Below are 16,081 nucleotides of genomic sequence, written 5' to 3'. Positions count from 1 at the left end.
CAAGATGGCGGCTCCAAATCTCGTCAGCGCTAGTAGGGAGCAGCGGTCGATGCGGCGTCTATGTATATTATGTCTATGGTTATGAGGCCCAGAGCCATACAGGCTTATCATAGTTTGACTACCACTCCAGTAGAGGCGCTAATACGCGATAAGATGAAAGAGTAGCGACGAGAACACTCGAGCACAGCCAATCAAGCTAGTGTTGCTGTATGTGAAAACGATAACGAATGATGTTAGGAACAGTGAGTCGGTTTACTGACGTTTGGCACTTGATTCTCCTGGCTCAGTGGCACGAACCGGGTTAATTAACCGACACATCGGTCAGTTCGTCAACACTAGCTGGCGGTGGAAACCCGGCCGCTGTGGTCGTGTTCCAAGGTCGTCAGAGAGTTTGCGCTCTCTAGGGATGACATCCTCGAAAGACGGCAGCATCGACATCGGCGTCGAGCTGGGAACTTCTTGCCAGCCGCGGACACTTCCACGACATCAACCGGGGCCACTTCCGCCAGCGTTGGCAGCTCTCGTCGGCTATGCCGGAAGGTCCTCCACCCTCCGCAGTGGCGAGCTCAGCGAGCTGGCTAGTCCTTAAAAGGACAATTGCATTTGCTGAGTTTTGCCGCCATCTTACTGGTCTGGTCTTCGGCCTTCTTCTCCATCTTGATCTGGCGTGGATCTTTGCGCCCCTGGAGGGGCCCATACCACTTCTGACACCAATGTAGCGATCTCACCCACAGACAAGAATCACCTTTGGCCAAGACGGCCATTTATTAGAACAAGTATCAAGGCAAACACAGACAGAGTCAGATAACTACATAGGGCAACACAGGGGTAGTCTCAGCCGCACATGTAACACATAATAAGGGTTTACCACACACATCAACACGGGGATAACAAATGAGGTACAACCAAAGAGACTAACACGCTAACAAATACACAACATGGTGAACGCTGATGGTAATTTTGATACCATAGATTTAATAGAGACCCAGTCAGACCAATAGTATGAAAAATCAGGAACAGAGTTTATTTACAATGATGCGCATCAAGGGAGAGACAGCATGACTTCACCTAAAGATCCATCAGCTGTTCTAACTAGACAAGGAAATAGTTAGGGTTTAAGTATCATCCCATCCCACGTGGACTACACTGAATCAGACTCTGATTAGTGGCAACCTGGCAATCCGGAGCAGATAGCTACTGACACAGCTAAATACAGTCACACAGAGATATACACAGGGACAATACAGATATCATACAGTCATAACCCTAACATAATTTCCTAACCCTAGGAAATACATAGAATCATACTTTTAGTATCAAAGTGACCTACTAATGAGAAATGCAGAACATTAAACCACATATTGGAATATTGGACATAATGCAGAACATTAAACCACACATTGGAATATTGGACATAATGTTCTATTCCACTTTCTCTCAGTGCCCCTTTTTCAGCCTTTATGGCTGGAACATTTCATCAAATATTGCCACTATATAAAATATAAACGATTATACAATTGTTTAATTAAAGTTAGTCAGATCCAAATAAGCAGGTACATGACTAGATTCACGATTTAACTGATTTCTTCATAATTCATGAAAAATAGCTACACATGATTGGTGTACAATAACAACCACAGTAAATCAAAAACAAACCATCATGACAATCAGAACAAGAGCTAGTAAACAAAAAATAATTTATATACATTTAATATATTTGGTTAATCCCCCTAAACTATCCAAACTCGTCTATATCATTTTTATATCAGGTTGGGTTAATCCCATTGGTGTACCACCTTTTCAGATTATCAACCGATTTAGAGGCATCAGGACCTAAATTGCATAATATAAAAATAATAAGTTCTGAATCCAATACTCTCAAGTCCCCCTTTAAAAGACTTGAAGCTTTTGAAACAATAGCACACATCTGATTGAATCAGAATGAGCCTACTAATTAACTGAAAGTAATGCAGTAAGTCTCTTTACCATGTGTACCATGTTTACCATGTGTCTAGGCAAAGCTGAATATAAAACCAAAACACATAAGAAATGTCTCTCAACAATTCTCAAATAGAACCCAGTAAAGGAAATGAATGAAATGAAACATGGTTACATGTATAAAAGTGGCCCTGACTGTCTTGCTTTCTCACAGGGTGTGAAGAAACGTTTACATACCACAGAGTACCAGTGATAAAAACAATAACCAAACAGTTCAAGGGGAAAAAAGAAACAGTAGACAAAAGAAAAAAGAGTAGTGTCTGTAAGGCTCCCCCTTTTGACCACTGATTGAACCTGAAACAAAACACAGAGATACACATATCTGGGCCCAAGGCCCCAGTAGTGCTTCCTAAGTTTCAGCTAACATTATTTAAAAAGATTTCAATTGCAATACTGCTATGGTCAGTCACCAAATTAGTAAATAGCAATGAAATATAAATTCACATGATCATGATCTTCATGGATACTCTTTTTGTGTGCCTCATATCAAGAATTGTTTATCATACAAAGCTATAAATTATCTGAACCTTTTTCCACATTGTTTAAAGCAGGCCTAAAGGAATGTTTTAAAGAACTTGGTTAGAACTTTATTCTGAACATATTCTGAACGTCTGAAACAAATGAAAAGTTGTGTTTTATTTTATTTTATTTTATTGCTGTATCCAAAATAATTGTAAACGATATGGTCTAGTATGTATGTCATCATACCATATTATCATCTTGACACTGGTTTGCATAGCTGTAAAACAGTTGTAAAACCTTTTCAATGTCAATGATGAGGGGGGAAAAATAATACCAATATCACAACTGCAGTGGGTGTGTTGTTAATAAACATATGAACCTATTAGTTCAATATTAGTTCAGTGTAGTGAATTCAACATCAACAACCTCTCATCCTCCATGAAAGAAAAAGCTATCTTTAATCATAACTTGATACACTGCAAGAGCTAGCTGTCTATTATCAGACTACTCTTAATCAGACTCCCCCTTATAATCTGCAGCAAGGCTGCAAGATTATCCCTTTAGCTAAAATGTTGTTGCCTATAACACTGTGTCCTATTAAGAGATATGTGCGTCATAGCATCAACAATTTGATAAATTCACTGCTGTTGGAAGACTCCTCTCACCCCAACTCCAGTCTCTTTTCCCTACTTAAATCGGGCAGGCGGCTGCGTTGTCTCAACACAAGGACTGAGAGACTGAGATTGAGTTTTTATCCACAGGCAGTGAGATAAGAGTGAGTTTTTATCCACAGCATTTTAAATAAGTTTTTCTTCTCCCAAAGACAGATGTTTTTAACTTGCATCATTTATTTATTTATATATTGCTTTTATTTACTGTATATATATAAGTATATATATATATAAATATATATATATATATTTGCGTTATGTTCTTTTATTCAAATGCAAAGCAAAGGACCCTTTTACATTTCACTACATGTAAAATGTATGTGACAAATAAAAGCACTTGACTTGACTTGGTAAGATTACAACTTTGCTAAACTGGCCCCCAAGTATGTATTTAACTGATATGCTTCAACTCTTGTCAGTGTTGTCACTGCCAGAAGCACGAGATTGTGGAGCAATGCCTAATACATATGTCCAAGCTAAATGTTCTACCACTTGTGCCCCTCCCCCCCTTTTATCCAGAACCTTCTCTGCCCCCTAGAACCTGTATGTCTTCCACTGTCGCCCATTCAGCCAGTCGCTCACCATAGTGTATGGTGGCCTCAAGGCAGGACCTGGTAGGGCTCAAGGCCTACGCACCTAGCCAATCAACAGTCAAAACACATCTGTGTCTACCTTGAAGCAAGAACATAGCATATGGCTTCCAGTGTTTGCAGCCTACACATGGAACAGGATAACTTGCGTCAGGTTCTATTAGCATGGGGAGCAGGAAGCTTGGAGAAACAATTAGCCTGCATTTAAGCAATATATGGTCATACTTTCTATTGGGCCTTCATTAAATTTACAACTGGAAAATGTAAACCAAAACTGGAATATGTAATCTGATATAATTAACATACCCATCACCTTGCATAAAAATTATGTGCTCCTGTGACTTGCAGTGGATTGGGGAGAGCAAGGATGGCCTTCATGCTTTAGCCCAGGCATCCAACAGTCTTTATAGCACAGCACACAGCATTGAATTTTTCCTGCAAAGCTTCACTCAATTTAGTTAAAACAACAGATATTCCTAGGCGGAGATATCAGATATCAAAATGTATAAAACACTGGAGAATGATGAAGGAGGTTGCGACCTATGACATTTTAGTCATTGATTAAATCAATGCACAGTAATTTGAGGCTAACCGTGTAAATATACACTTTAGATCATCACAAATAACATGCAAAACTGTTATTTCCCTCACCAATGAGCACTATGTAGAGGTCCTTAAAAATATTGAAAGGATCTCATAAACCTATAGGTTTTTCTATTTAGGATGAATCACCCCTGAGCCTCTTCGCTTTGGGTTTCTTTTCATCATAGGACTACTTCTACCAAATAGCCCTCCTAGTAGTTTTTCTATTTAGAATGAGTCAACCCTGAGCCTGCTCGCTCTGGTTTTCTTTTCATCCAAAGACTACTACTACAAAATAGTCTTGACTCCCTACGGAGGAGATTATTTATTTATTTATTTATTTATTTATTTATTTATTTACTCACCGAACTTTCGCCTTTTTGCTTGATCACTGGTCCGATGTCTCAGGAGAATTCCCTTTCAGTAGGATCCCGTCACCGGGGGTCAGAAGATCAGCCCTCTCGCCTTGCTGTCTCAGGATTCCAAATCCAAGGTCCCAGACCTCACCTCACCAATTCGGAATCAAGAAGATGAGACAGGAACCAGTGATCAAAATCATCCAATTATATTGATCTTTGCAAACCAAAACAGCTGGTTGAAACAAAGAGCTTTACAGTCAAGTGTAACTACACCCATAGTCATATAACTCAAGCGTGACAATGGGTAGTCACTAAATCAAATGTTGGTAGTTTGTTACCGTAGATTACTAGATAGAAGGACATATGTAGCCTAGGCTACTAGGCCTGAAAATGTGTTTGTGTACATTTTCTGTACAGTCAACTCAGTTTTACAGTTACAAATCGTGACACACACAGTAGCCTACATTAGACACTTTTGATCCCCAAGGTGGTGCATAAGTCTGCGTAGCCTACCTCTGCATAAAAGATTTGTAACTGGACAGCTTTGTATGTAAAACATTATTGTAACTGTGAAATATATTTGTAGGCCTAATGGTAAAATATGTGTAGCTTAACTGTAGCGTGATTAGCTGTAAAACAGATCTTGTTTACCTGTAGAATAGATTTGTAAGTCTAGTGTAGCCACCGAGGTGAAGTTAGTTTGATATTCGATATTCGACAGATATTCAATTTTGAATTTTTATTCAGAAGGTACTTTATAGACGGTTCCGGTCGGGTGGGAGCAAGTAGACAGGTCATCTCTTTGTACACTGTGTGCAAACACTGGGTGAAACCGGCCGCATTAAAAAAAAACAATTGAAAATATGTCAAATATCTGAATATCAAGTATCAAACTAACTTCACCTCGCTAGTGTAGCCTATGTTTGTAGGCTATTGTTGACAATTACTTGTACAAATAATTATCACAGCTACAAATAATTTCTAATTTCAAATCATGACAAAACATACAAAACTTTGAGTCTTATTTGATAATGATTACATTTTATGGTAGCCTATTTGCATTGTGTGCAGACATATTGCATATTTTCTTCTAATTAGACAGTTCAATGATTAAATAAAATTGTACGAAATAGTTAAATAGTAAAAGTAGGCTATATTTGTGTTTGATCCAGAGACCTTTATTTTGAAAAACATGGGCGTGTAGGCTACATGTGACCTGCCAAAGATGATCCCGGAAGTGTGAGCCGACGTTGCATTTGAGTGTGTCTGTGAGAGGGGAGTGTGTGTAACTGGAAGAAGCCTTCAGTCATTTTTTCCCCCATATAGACGTTAAAGTGTTGTAGGCCTACTAGTTTTTGCTGCAAGATCTTCAGTATGCCTATTAAATTCGAGATTTGCCCAGGAAGAATGATCGGGGGTAACAATCCCTGTTTCATCATAGCAGAAATCGGACAAAATCATCAAGGAGATATTGAAATCGCAAAGAAAATGATCAAACTGTCTAAGGTAGGCTATAACAACACGAGTTTTCCTTATAATGTTTGTGAACATATCTGACAAACTTTACAGTGTATTTTTGGGGTGTAACGTAGCCTAAGTCTGTATGGATTAGGCTTTAATAGAGTAAAATTACATTTCCGTGTAGCCAACTGGCCGGCCGTGGTGGTTTCACAGCCCCAGGTAGGTAGGCTATGTGGAGGCTCATGAAATTGAAGGATAGGCAAGATTCATTTGTTGATTTTTTGTATTATATAGTAGCCTAGGGCTAGCCTAACTGTCTAGGCCAGGGGTCGGCAACCTATGGCACGGCCGCAAGATAAACACTGACACGCTGGCACCTCAGTACGATACTCACTTTATCTGTCCCGTTTTAAAAATAAAAGCATCTGCCTGTGTCTCTGAGCGTTTGACTGCCGACCCGGAGGACACCACTGCGTGGATTTGCGTCAGTTAAGTTGCAGGCGCGCGAATTTCAGATCAAAGTGTGTGACGTGACCTGACCTAAGCGCACTGTCCGCTGTCTTCGTGCTGCCATATGAATAAATGACAGAGCATGATATTGTGAACAATGGCAACGCCGGCTGCTGAAAAGGCTAAAACTAGGCCATTCCAGTCCTGCCAGACGAGTTTGGTTTTGTATTTGTAAAGGTCCGTGTGTGCACTTTATGCTGTGAGAATGTTGTGTGCAGAACGTCAATTCAACGTCATTCTGAGACGAAACACGAGAAGACCTTCAAAGACCAAGCGGACAGAGTCAATTAAACGTGCTGTGTCCAGATATGGAAAACAAGCTAGCTCCTTCAAGTTTTTTACCACTGCTAAAAATCACGGGACAGAAGCAAGCTATTGCATTGCAAAGCGTAAGCCGTTTACGGATGGCGAATTTATTTATTCCATGCTTTTTTTAAGGATGCTTTTATCAGTTGCTCAGATGCTCTTTTTGAAAGCTTGCCAAATAAAGAAACCATCAAGTCACGAATAAAGGACATTCCCACGTCAGCTAGAAGTGTTCAGCGACGTATTGATGAAATGGCTGAGAATGTCAGAGCTCAGCAAACAGCTGGATTAAAAGATGCTACGGTGTTTAGCATTGCACTTGATGAAAGCGTGGATGTGAATGACATCCCGCGTTTCGCGTCATGGCAAGGTAGGCCTACTGTGATTCAACTGTCATTCTCACTATATTTTTCTGAAAGCTACATATCTCTGGAGTATAAAATGGTATGATAGCAAGTTGGATCTTGTATATCTTTGTCTTGGATCTTGTGCCTTCAAAGTTGACCTCTGATTTGAAAAAAGGAAATTCCGCCTATTGGCTTTTTTTTGTTAAACCACTCATAAGAGCCCAGAAAATAATCCAAACCTCATTATTACTGATGCATATGTGGTGTTTGATGTTGGCATACATATTTTGAATCATTATGTGATTTTGCCCTTCATTTTGGTTGATAAAATTTGGTTGATAAAAAGATTTATGTGTAATAATGAGCAAATCTACGTTTTCAGAGACACGTGTTGCAGCACTAATTGAAATGCCCACTACCTCATTAATCAATGTATTTATGCCTTCCTACCTCCCAGCAGAGACTTGAAATACAAATGATTACATAGGTCTGCATTGCTATGCTATTTACTATTTGTAAATGTACTATTCGGAAACACCCCATTCAGTAAATTAGTATTTTATTGAAACTACCCATAAGAGACATTCCAAGAGATCAAAACATCATGATTACCAATCACATATTACCTTTACATTCAAGGAATACCATATGAAAATTGTTCACATCACCACATGTACCCAGCTTAACATAAATATTATAATTTTATAATGTCCAGGGCACATGAAATACATACAGTAATTTCCTGTGTATTAGCCGTATTTTGTATAAGCCACAGGACCGTGTTTTATGCAAGTTAAAAGAAACAAAACCATATACCATATTAACTGCCCCCGTGTATTAACCTCATAGCTGAAGAAATTTTGCAAAATCAATGTATAAGCTGCAGCTAATAGTTGGGAAATGATGGTAAATGCATCACAGGTGCTAAAATGATCTACATTATACATTTCAGTTGTACTTTTGACTAGTAAGAATGTGGGAATGAGATGTAGATGAACTGGTTGATGAAAATATTCATACTTTACACATTGTTCATTATGTACAATTATTATTATTATTATTATTATTATTATTATTATTATTATTATCATACTTAAAATTGTCTTTCATCTGATGTTAAAATCATTTCCATTGACAAGAAATAATAACTATTTTCCAAGACTTGATCTACAAGTACATATATTTACAACAGTTTTAAAAATTTTACACAGTTAGATCTGATGAGACAGAAACTGAAATTGGATCAATCCATTTTCAGAGGAACATGGAGTTCATTTGCATATCTACAGCAGGTAAAGCAACACAAGAGGTTAGGGATGATCTGATTCAGGCTCATACTACAGGCAAAGATCATGACATAGAGGCTGGAGTCAGATACACCTAAGCACAAATTCCATGATACATTGACAAAGCAAAAATTAAAGACATTTACGAGCATGAGTCAAAAAAGAAACGCAGGCACATGGCAAGACCATCATGTTAAAGACTGGACATGAGAGAAGTTTTTTCTCACCCTCTTGGACCTTAACCATGGTCTTTGGCGACACCTGAGGGGACCTCTAAAGCAGCACTTGCAAAGCATTTGCTGAAACTTGCATCACTATCAGATAATCTTCCAGATGAATATAATACATAATTTGCGTCTAACCAGAAGTGCAAAAAAGCAGAAAAGTGCAATGTGATATACACAGTATAGGCAGGTGGTGCATAGACAGGACAAGACATATAGTACAGTGTAGACAGTAGTATACAGTTGTTTTGCAGAAGGTGGTTTAGAGTAGCATAAATTAAATATAAATATGTGCAGTGTATTAGCAGTTACCTTATAAGAGCAGAATAAATATGGCTATGTACTGTAATATGAACAACATGTACAGGTATGTGCAATGTAGTGGTGGTACCATTATAGTAGTAGTAAGAACAATATAGATATATGCAGTGTATTAACAGAATATATTACAGATTAACTGAATAAATATGGATATTTAGTATGAACCCTATAGACAGATATGTACAGTATGTACAACTATGTGCAGTGTGGTAACAGTACCATTGTAGTGCAGAAACAGTAACATTACAATAGTATTAATAATAAGTGTATGTGCAGGATGAAAAGCAGTAGAATATGGCTATGTACAGTATAAGTGTGAAGCTGGTGACATGCTCCACCTCAGTCCTGTTGATGACTATTTGACTCAAATGGTAATCAGAAATAATTTGTTATAAAAAAAAAAAGACTAAAATGTGTTGACTAAAACTGACTAAGACTAAGATACCTTTAGTTTTCTTTTGACTAAAACTAGACTAAAATGACGAGACTTTTAGTCGACTAAAACTTGACTAACAAAAATGATATTTGAATGACTAAATATGACAAAGACTAAAAAGGACATTTCATCACAAGACTAAGACTAAATTAAAAATAGGTGACAAAATGAACACTACCTGTGCTGGAGGCGGAGTTCACAACGTGATTTGTGGATTTTAAAAGGTACAGACCAACGTTCTCTATCTTGATCAAGCCCGACAGCTTTGATGGACATGATTTGGATGCTACTCTGATCGACTGGATACAGAGGACATGGAAATGCAGCTGATTGAGCTGAAGAGCTCAACACTATGGGTGACCAAGATTGCAGAGCTCAACAGTTGGAAGCCACACCAGTGAAAGATCACGGAGCCCACATCCTCACCTGCTGGGCACACCTGAGAAATTCAGCTGTCTCAGGGGCATTGCACTGGCGCTGCTGTCAGTCTTTGGGTCAACATATCTCTGTGAGCAGGTGTTCTCACACATGAAACATGTGCTCAGCCCCACCCGCAGTCGGTTAACAACGGAGCACTCTGAGGCATGTTTGCAACTCAAAGTAACTAACTACAAGCCCCAGATCACAGAGCTCAGTCAAGCAAAGCAGGGCCAGGGATCACACTGACTGTCTGTTAGGCATCTGATAATTTGATGTTGCCTCAGCCTACACTAGTTTTAGTTTAAATGTGTAGGCTAGCTGTTTTTCAGTCTTTGAAATGTTGATGTGGCTATTTTGTTAAGAATACAGATACTGTTATTGTTATGAATAACATTCCAGGTATATTGGAAATGTTTTTGTATTTTGTGTCATAATTTAACTTTGCGTTATTGTTGATAATGGCACACTAGATGAGAAGAAAATTTCAAACTGCATGTCACAAAGGTTGCCGACTCCTGATCTAGGCTATAATGCTTCTTTAATATTCTGTGTCTGTAATAGGCCTACCTTTATCATATCCTTACCCCCTGTTCATAGTAGGCTACTTCTATATAGTAGGCCTATGTCCTAAAATACTGATTCCTATAATATATAGGCTAGGCATATTCCTATATAAGATTAGGCCTGCTATAATATTTTGTCCCAAAATACTATAATATTCTGTGAAATCACTGTTTATTTGGTTGAATAATTGTGTTTAACTTTTAAAGTGTACATAATAATCAAAATCAAAATGCACTTATTTTGTCATTTTGTAGGAAGCTGGGGCTGACTGTGCCAAGTTTCAAAAGAGTGAACTTGAATTTAAGTTCAATAAACGTGCCCTGGAGCGCCCTTACACCTCTAAACACTCTTGGGGAAAGACATATGGGGAACACAAGCGTCATCTGGAGTTTAGTCATGAACAATACAGAGAGCTCCAGAAGTATGCTAAGGAAGTTGGCATCTTCTTCACCGCATCAGGCATGGATGAGGTAAAGTGTGTCTTTATCTGTGGGCATGGCACAGTTGGCATGGATTCTTTGTGTTGACATTGCTGGTCCCTCATGTCTGTTCTGTTTTAGGTCTAAAGTATTGTATAAGTTTCTTCAAACGCTGGAATTAAATATATTCTTCTACATGAATATCTTTAAGAAATACTAAGGAAGAAATGTTGCTGTCTTTTCCCATTCAGATGGCTGTAGAATTCCTCCATGAGTTGAATGTTCCGTTTTTCAAAGTTGGATCTGGAGATACCAATAACTTTCCCTACCTTGAAAAGACAGCAAAAAAAGGTGAGGATCTGGTTAGATTTATCTAAAGCAGTCAAAAGCAGAGTCCCAATTAGACACAGGCCTCTTTTACTGGCCTGATGCGGCTACACGTTTGGACAAATAAAACCCAGCAAATAAAAGAAAGGTCTATTAAGGTCTTACGGTAAACACCAACTTTCATTACATTTTACAGGACCTGTAATATCTACATAATAAACATATGCTATCACAGCAATTCAGTAATTTTAAAATGGACGCTTACAACACACAGAGAGCCTTCTCTGGAGAGTTAATTTCCATTAACTTGATGCAGTCTTTTTGCTTTTTGCTGTTAATATCATGTTAATTTTTTGCTGATCCTTCTCATAACAGGCAGGCCTATGGTGGTGTCCAGCGGAATGCAGTCCATGGAGACCATGCGGCGTGTCTACCAAACAGTGAAGAAGCACAACCAAAACTTTTGCATTCTGCAGTGCACCAGTGCCTATCCTCTCGTGGCTGAAGATGTTAACCTCCGTGTCATCACTGTGAGACATTCTTCATGAAGTAGTTTTACATGTTTAACATGAAGAGATGTAGACTAAGCACTCACTAATAATGCATTGTGTCCTTCAGACTGTGATATACATGACCATTGATATGCAGATACAGCTATACAAAATGCTGCAGAATAATCTGTGTATGTACAGTTGTACATTTAACAAATATTCTGTTGCAAACACAGGAGTACCAGAAGGAGTTCCCGGACATTCCCATCGGATACTCGGGTCATGAGTCAGGAATCTGCATTAGTGTGGGGGCAGTAGCACTTGGTGCAAAGGTGGTAGAACGCCATGTGACCCTTGACAAAACCTGGAAAGGTAGTGACCATGAAGCCTCTCTGGACTTCAGTGAGCTGGCAGAGCTTGTGCGCTCCATTCGCACCGTGGAGCGGGCTCTGGGCACGGGCACTAAACAGATGCTACCCTGTGAGGTGCCATGCCACGATAAGGTGGGTGTTTATGCGTTAGGGTAGCAGGTAAGGAAATGTATGACCAGGACTAACTGATTGGACAACCTTAGGCTTCATTTTCTTGAAGACACGCCCTAAACGGGTTGAATGTTAGTAGTTAGTGTGAATGTTAGTAGTTAGTAGTTAGTGTGCGTACCCACCATTGATGCTTCTGCCCCATGGTCTTTGTAAGTGGGTAAAGATTGCATTGCAAAAGATTATCCCAGTCTCTTATAGTGCTGGGGAATGAACAACCATTATCACTAAGAATCAGAAAAGTGAATCAGCACAACCATTATCACTAAGAATCAGAAAAGTGGTTGAATAATTGGAGTTTGAATATTAGAAAGCTCTGTGCATTTCATTTGTGTATTTAATTCAGTATGCTACATGGTAAAGTATATAAAACACAAACACTCACTCTGTTGCAGCTGGGTAAGTCTGTTGTGGCAAAGACTGCCATTCCAAAGGACACTATCCTGACCCTAGACATGATGACGGTGAAAGTGGGGGAGCCAAAAGGGGTGCCACCAGAAGACATCTTCCAGCTGGTGGGCAAGAAGGTGACCGCTGATGTTGAAGAGGATGACAGCATCACTGAGGATATTGTTGACAACTATGGCAAAAAGGCCAAATGCTAAGAGAGAGGCATTACTGAACACCCTAGCTATTGATGTCCTCTGGGCAGTGTACGCCATAAGTTATGTGTTAACATATTTTCATCTGTTTCTGTTCTAGCCTTCTCATTTCTGTGAGCTGGGCCAGAATCCTATTGTTGTCCAGAAACATTTTTTATACAACATTATCTTTGTAGCAATAACAGTGTGTATCACTTTGATTTTGATGAAACAAGAAATTATTCTTTAAACAAGAAATGCCATTGCTTGATGGGAGTCCATTAAAATATTTTTCAGCACAAAGGATTCAGAAAGTCAGTTTATTCCAACACTTGTTAATTTGCACAATTATTTCATACAGTGGATTCCAAAAGTATTCAATCCAAGGCCATAGACAGGTGGACACAAATACATCAAAAACTATTTTGTTACAAACTACAAATACTGGCTCATGAAATGTAACAAAATAAAATACAAATTACTGATGTGAAAAATGTATTTAATTAAAATACAAGTAATTAGTAATTACAAAAATACCCACACAATAATCATGGTATACTTTTAAAAGAAACTACAAGGCATATTAATAGAAATGTATCCCCAAGAGACAAGAAATACTATTTTCTGATTGGCTGGCAGGGGGCTATTGATTCTGTACATTGAGGCTCCTATGAAGTAGGTCTGGTTAAAAAAAAAAAAAAAATCCCATATCAATGTAAACGATAATTGAACTGACAACAAGCAGGCTTCACAACAGTGGAATCAACTGTAACAATGCAGACTACCCACCATCATTTTCCGTAACCAATGAAAGTACAACAATTTGAACAAGTCGGCCTCTTGAACTGAACTGCATTTCCCTTTTTGTGCTATAAATGCATGCCTATTGCCTACATGACTGGCAATATGGGGTATAAACAGAATAACATCCTGTAAGGTGTCCCGATATAATGAATTAACTTGGTGGTAAAAACTCCACTCTCAGCGGATGTTATTCCTTACATCAATCCTCATGTCAAATCCATTAAGTGGTTTCAATACTGTCCTAGTGAGAATGAACATCAGCTATCAGGTACTCAAGGTCATGGGGTCCATGTCCTAATGTTCTCCTTCAGTATCTTATCTGTATCGTTTTCAATTTTTAGTTTTGTAGCACTTGACACACCTGACAATTCAAGCTCTTGAAGTTAGTTACTTTAAAAAAAATAAAAAATCAACTTGTAGACGTTTTCTAAGGAGATGATGAAACTGAAAAGACAGATCTAATGCTTTTAAGTTGTGAATCTAAAAACAGATTGGTTAAAAAAACTGAATATTATTGGTCAAGCCAATATTGGTTGTTATAACCAATATGTTGGTCAAAGTGCAACCAATCCACTGGTTATTCATCAGACAATATTGGTTGAATAGTCTAATCTGGATTGGTTGATAGCCAACTAACTTGATAGCCTAACTGTGGTAAAATAGGTTTTGTTCCAGGGACTCAGATAGGATGTACACATTTACAGTTGGCCTTGGGTGTTGGCAATTCTGTAGAAAAAACAACACAAAATCTGATAGGTTAATGCCCATGTCTTAGAATAGGGGAGAGTCGGGAGGAAGGAATTTATTTTAACATAGGTCTAATTTACAGAGAGATCATACAAGACTGAAAGCAACTATTGCATGTATCAGTGTTGCATTAATTCCATGCATATTGTTTTGCCATTGTGTTCAACTTACATCTTTATATAATCATCTTTATCCACCTCATTCACATGGCGGCCATTGTAAACCAAAACTAGGCTATGGGGTAAGCAAACCATTTTCATTGTTGTGCTCTATGCATCTGCCAGTAATGCTGAGAATGCGTTAATGATGGTAAGTGTGTGCACCCCATAGCCTCCTTTTGGTTTACACATGGCCACTCTGTGAATAAGGCAAATAAATAGGCTGAAGATGTCTGCATGCGGCTGTTAGGCTATTGGCTAATCTGCATGGATAGGGCTTAGCAATAGCTAAGCGATAGGTCTTTTGTTTTTTTCTTATGATGATGGTCTTGGCTATGTATCCAAATTAATGATCCAAATAGCTTCAGGCAGTCCAACTAAAATGTCAAATGAAACTAATTATTGGGCCTAGCCACAAAACCAGCCCAAACAAGATTGTTGCGGTAATGTCTTGATGCCAAAATCTCAACAGAGAAATGAAACTGCTGAAACTGGTCTCATATATGTGGGAATTTGGATACAGTAGGCTATCTTTATGTTTATGTGAAAACCAGTTGAGTTGCTAATGTTCACTGTTTGTTATTCTATTGTTGGTATCATGTGCTTCATGCAATACTACAATAGAGGTCTGTTTGTATAATTGCTGGGTAAATTATTGTCATGGAACCGAGTGGAAGTTACCATTAACCAATGTGGGTGTGGCCAAAGAAGCAGAGGCAGTAGTTAAAGATGGACCGTAATTTATTATTCGGCTTGGATCGAACGACCAAGTAGATGAGTCCAGAGAAAAATGCACAGAGAAAAGGTTAACAATAATAATCTTCCTAAATTGAACCAGTATGAAAAATCTGCTTTAGCTTCCAATCAAAATACAGCAGGGTTGTAACAGAATCATAGTACTCACAGTAGCCTACACATCACATAGGCCAGACAAGACAGAGGGGAACATATACATGGCGGCCAGCACCATTTAACATAGACAGGTAAACACTAAACAATCAATTAACACACAATAGACAAGACAGACCCTGGGCCACAAGCATAGATATATATCATATGTCATGCAGAATTAGAATTAGCAAAATACATTGTTAAATAACAGACTCGGTTACATGTGGGAAGACTGAACATCGATCGGCTTGATCAGGACCGTCTCGAAATCCCCCACAACAAATGAACATAATGGAACGTCCAATACCGCCCGGAAACAATAAACAGTCCATGGCATCTAGTCGGCCCTCCTTTGCCACCGGACTTTCAGAAGCCGGAACGAGAGAACGATTCCAAGAACACAAATCGGTAGCTATCGGTTGACAAACATTCAAGCTTATGCGTCTAATTCAGACAAACAATAAACGTGCCGATAGCCTCGTCTTGTGTCCTTTCTTACATATCTTAAAAGTGCTAGCCACATAGCAATGGCCCATGTATGAGTGTATGTGTTGTTGCATATGGCTCTCCTAACAAAGCACCTAATG

At 38.7% G+C, this 16,081-nt stretch overlaps 1 protein-coding gene across 1 annotated transcript; it reads left to right on the top strand.

Annotated features, from left to right (window-relative positions):
• The first annotated feature begins 5,898 nt into the window (after positions 1-5,898).
• nansa (N-acetylneuraminic acid synthase a) lies at positions 5,899-13,193 on the top strand. Its single transcript, XM_042066961.1, has 6 exons — positions 5,899-6,168; positions 10,792-11,007; positions 11,208-11,307; positions 11,659-11,813; positions 12,011-12,277; positions 12,709-13,193. The coding sequence occupies exons 1-6, from the start codon at positions 6,037-6,039 to the stop codon at positions 12,916-12,918; spliced, it is 1,080 nt and encodes a 359-aa protein (XP_041922895.1). The 5' UTR covers positions 5,899-6,036; the 3' UTR covers positions 12,919-13,193.
• The last annotated feature ends 2,888 nt before the right edge of the window (positions 13,194-16,081 follow it).

The sequence above is a fragment of the Alosa sapidissima genome, chromosome 1 (assembly GCF_018492685.1).
Source record: "Alosa sapidissima isolate fAloSap1 chromosome 1, fAloSap1.pri, whole genome shotgun sequence".
Lineage (NCBI taxonomy): Eukaryota > Metazoa > Chordata > Actinopteri > Clupeiformes > Clupeidae > Alosa > Alosa sapidissima.
The sequence above is the reverse complement of the archived record's forward strand: the minus strand, read 5'-3'. Positions and strand labels throughout refer to the sequence as shown.

Coding starts and splice junctions, on each gene's coding strand:
- nansa (XM_042066961.1), top strand. CDS start 6,037: ATGCCTATTAAATTCGAGATTTGCCCAGGAAGAATGATCGGGGGTAAC. Junction 6,169..10,791: donor AAATGATCAAACTGTCTAAG/GTAGGCTATAAC, acceptor GTCATTTTGTAG/GAAGCTGGGGCTGACTGTGC. Junction 11,008..11,207: donor CCGCATCAGGCATGGATGAG/GTAAAGTGTGTC, acceptor TTTCCCATTCAG/ATGGCTGTAGAATTCCTCCA.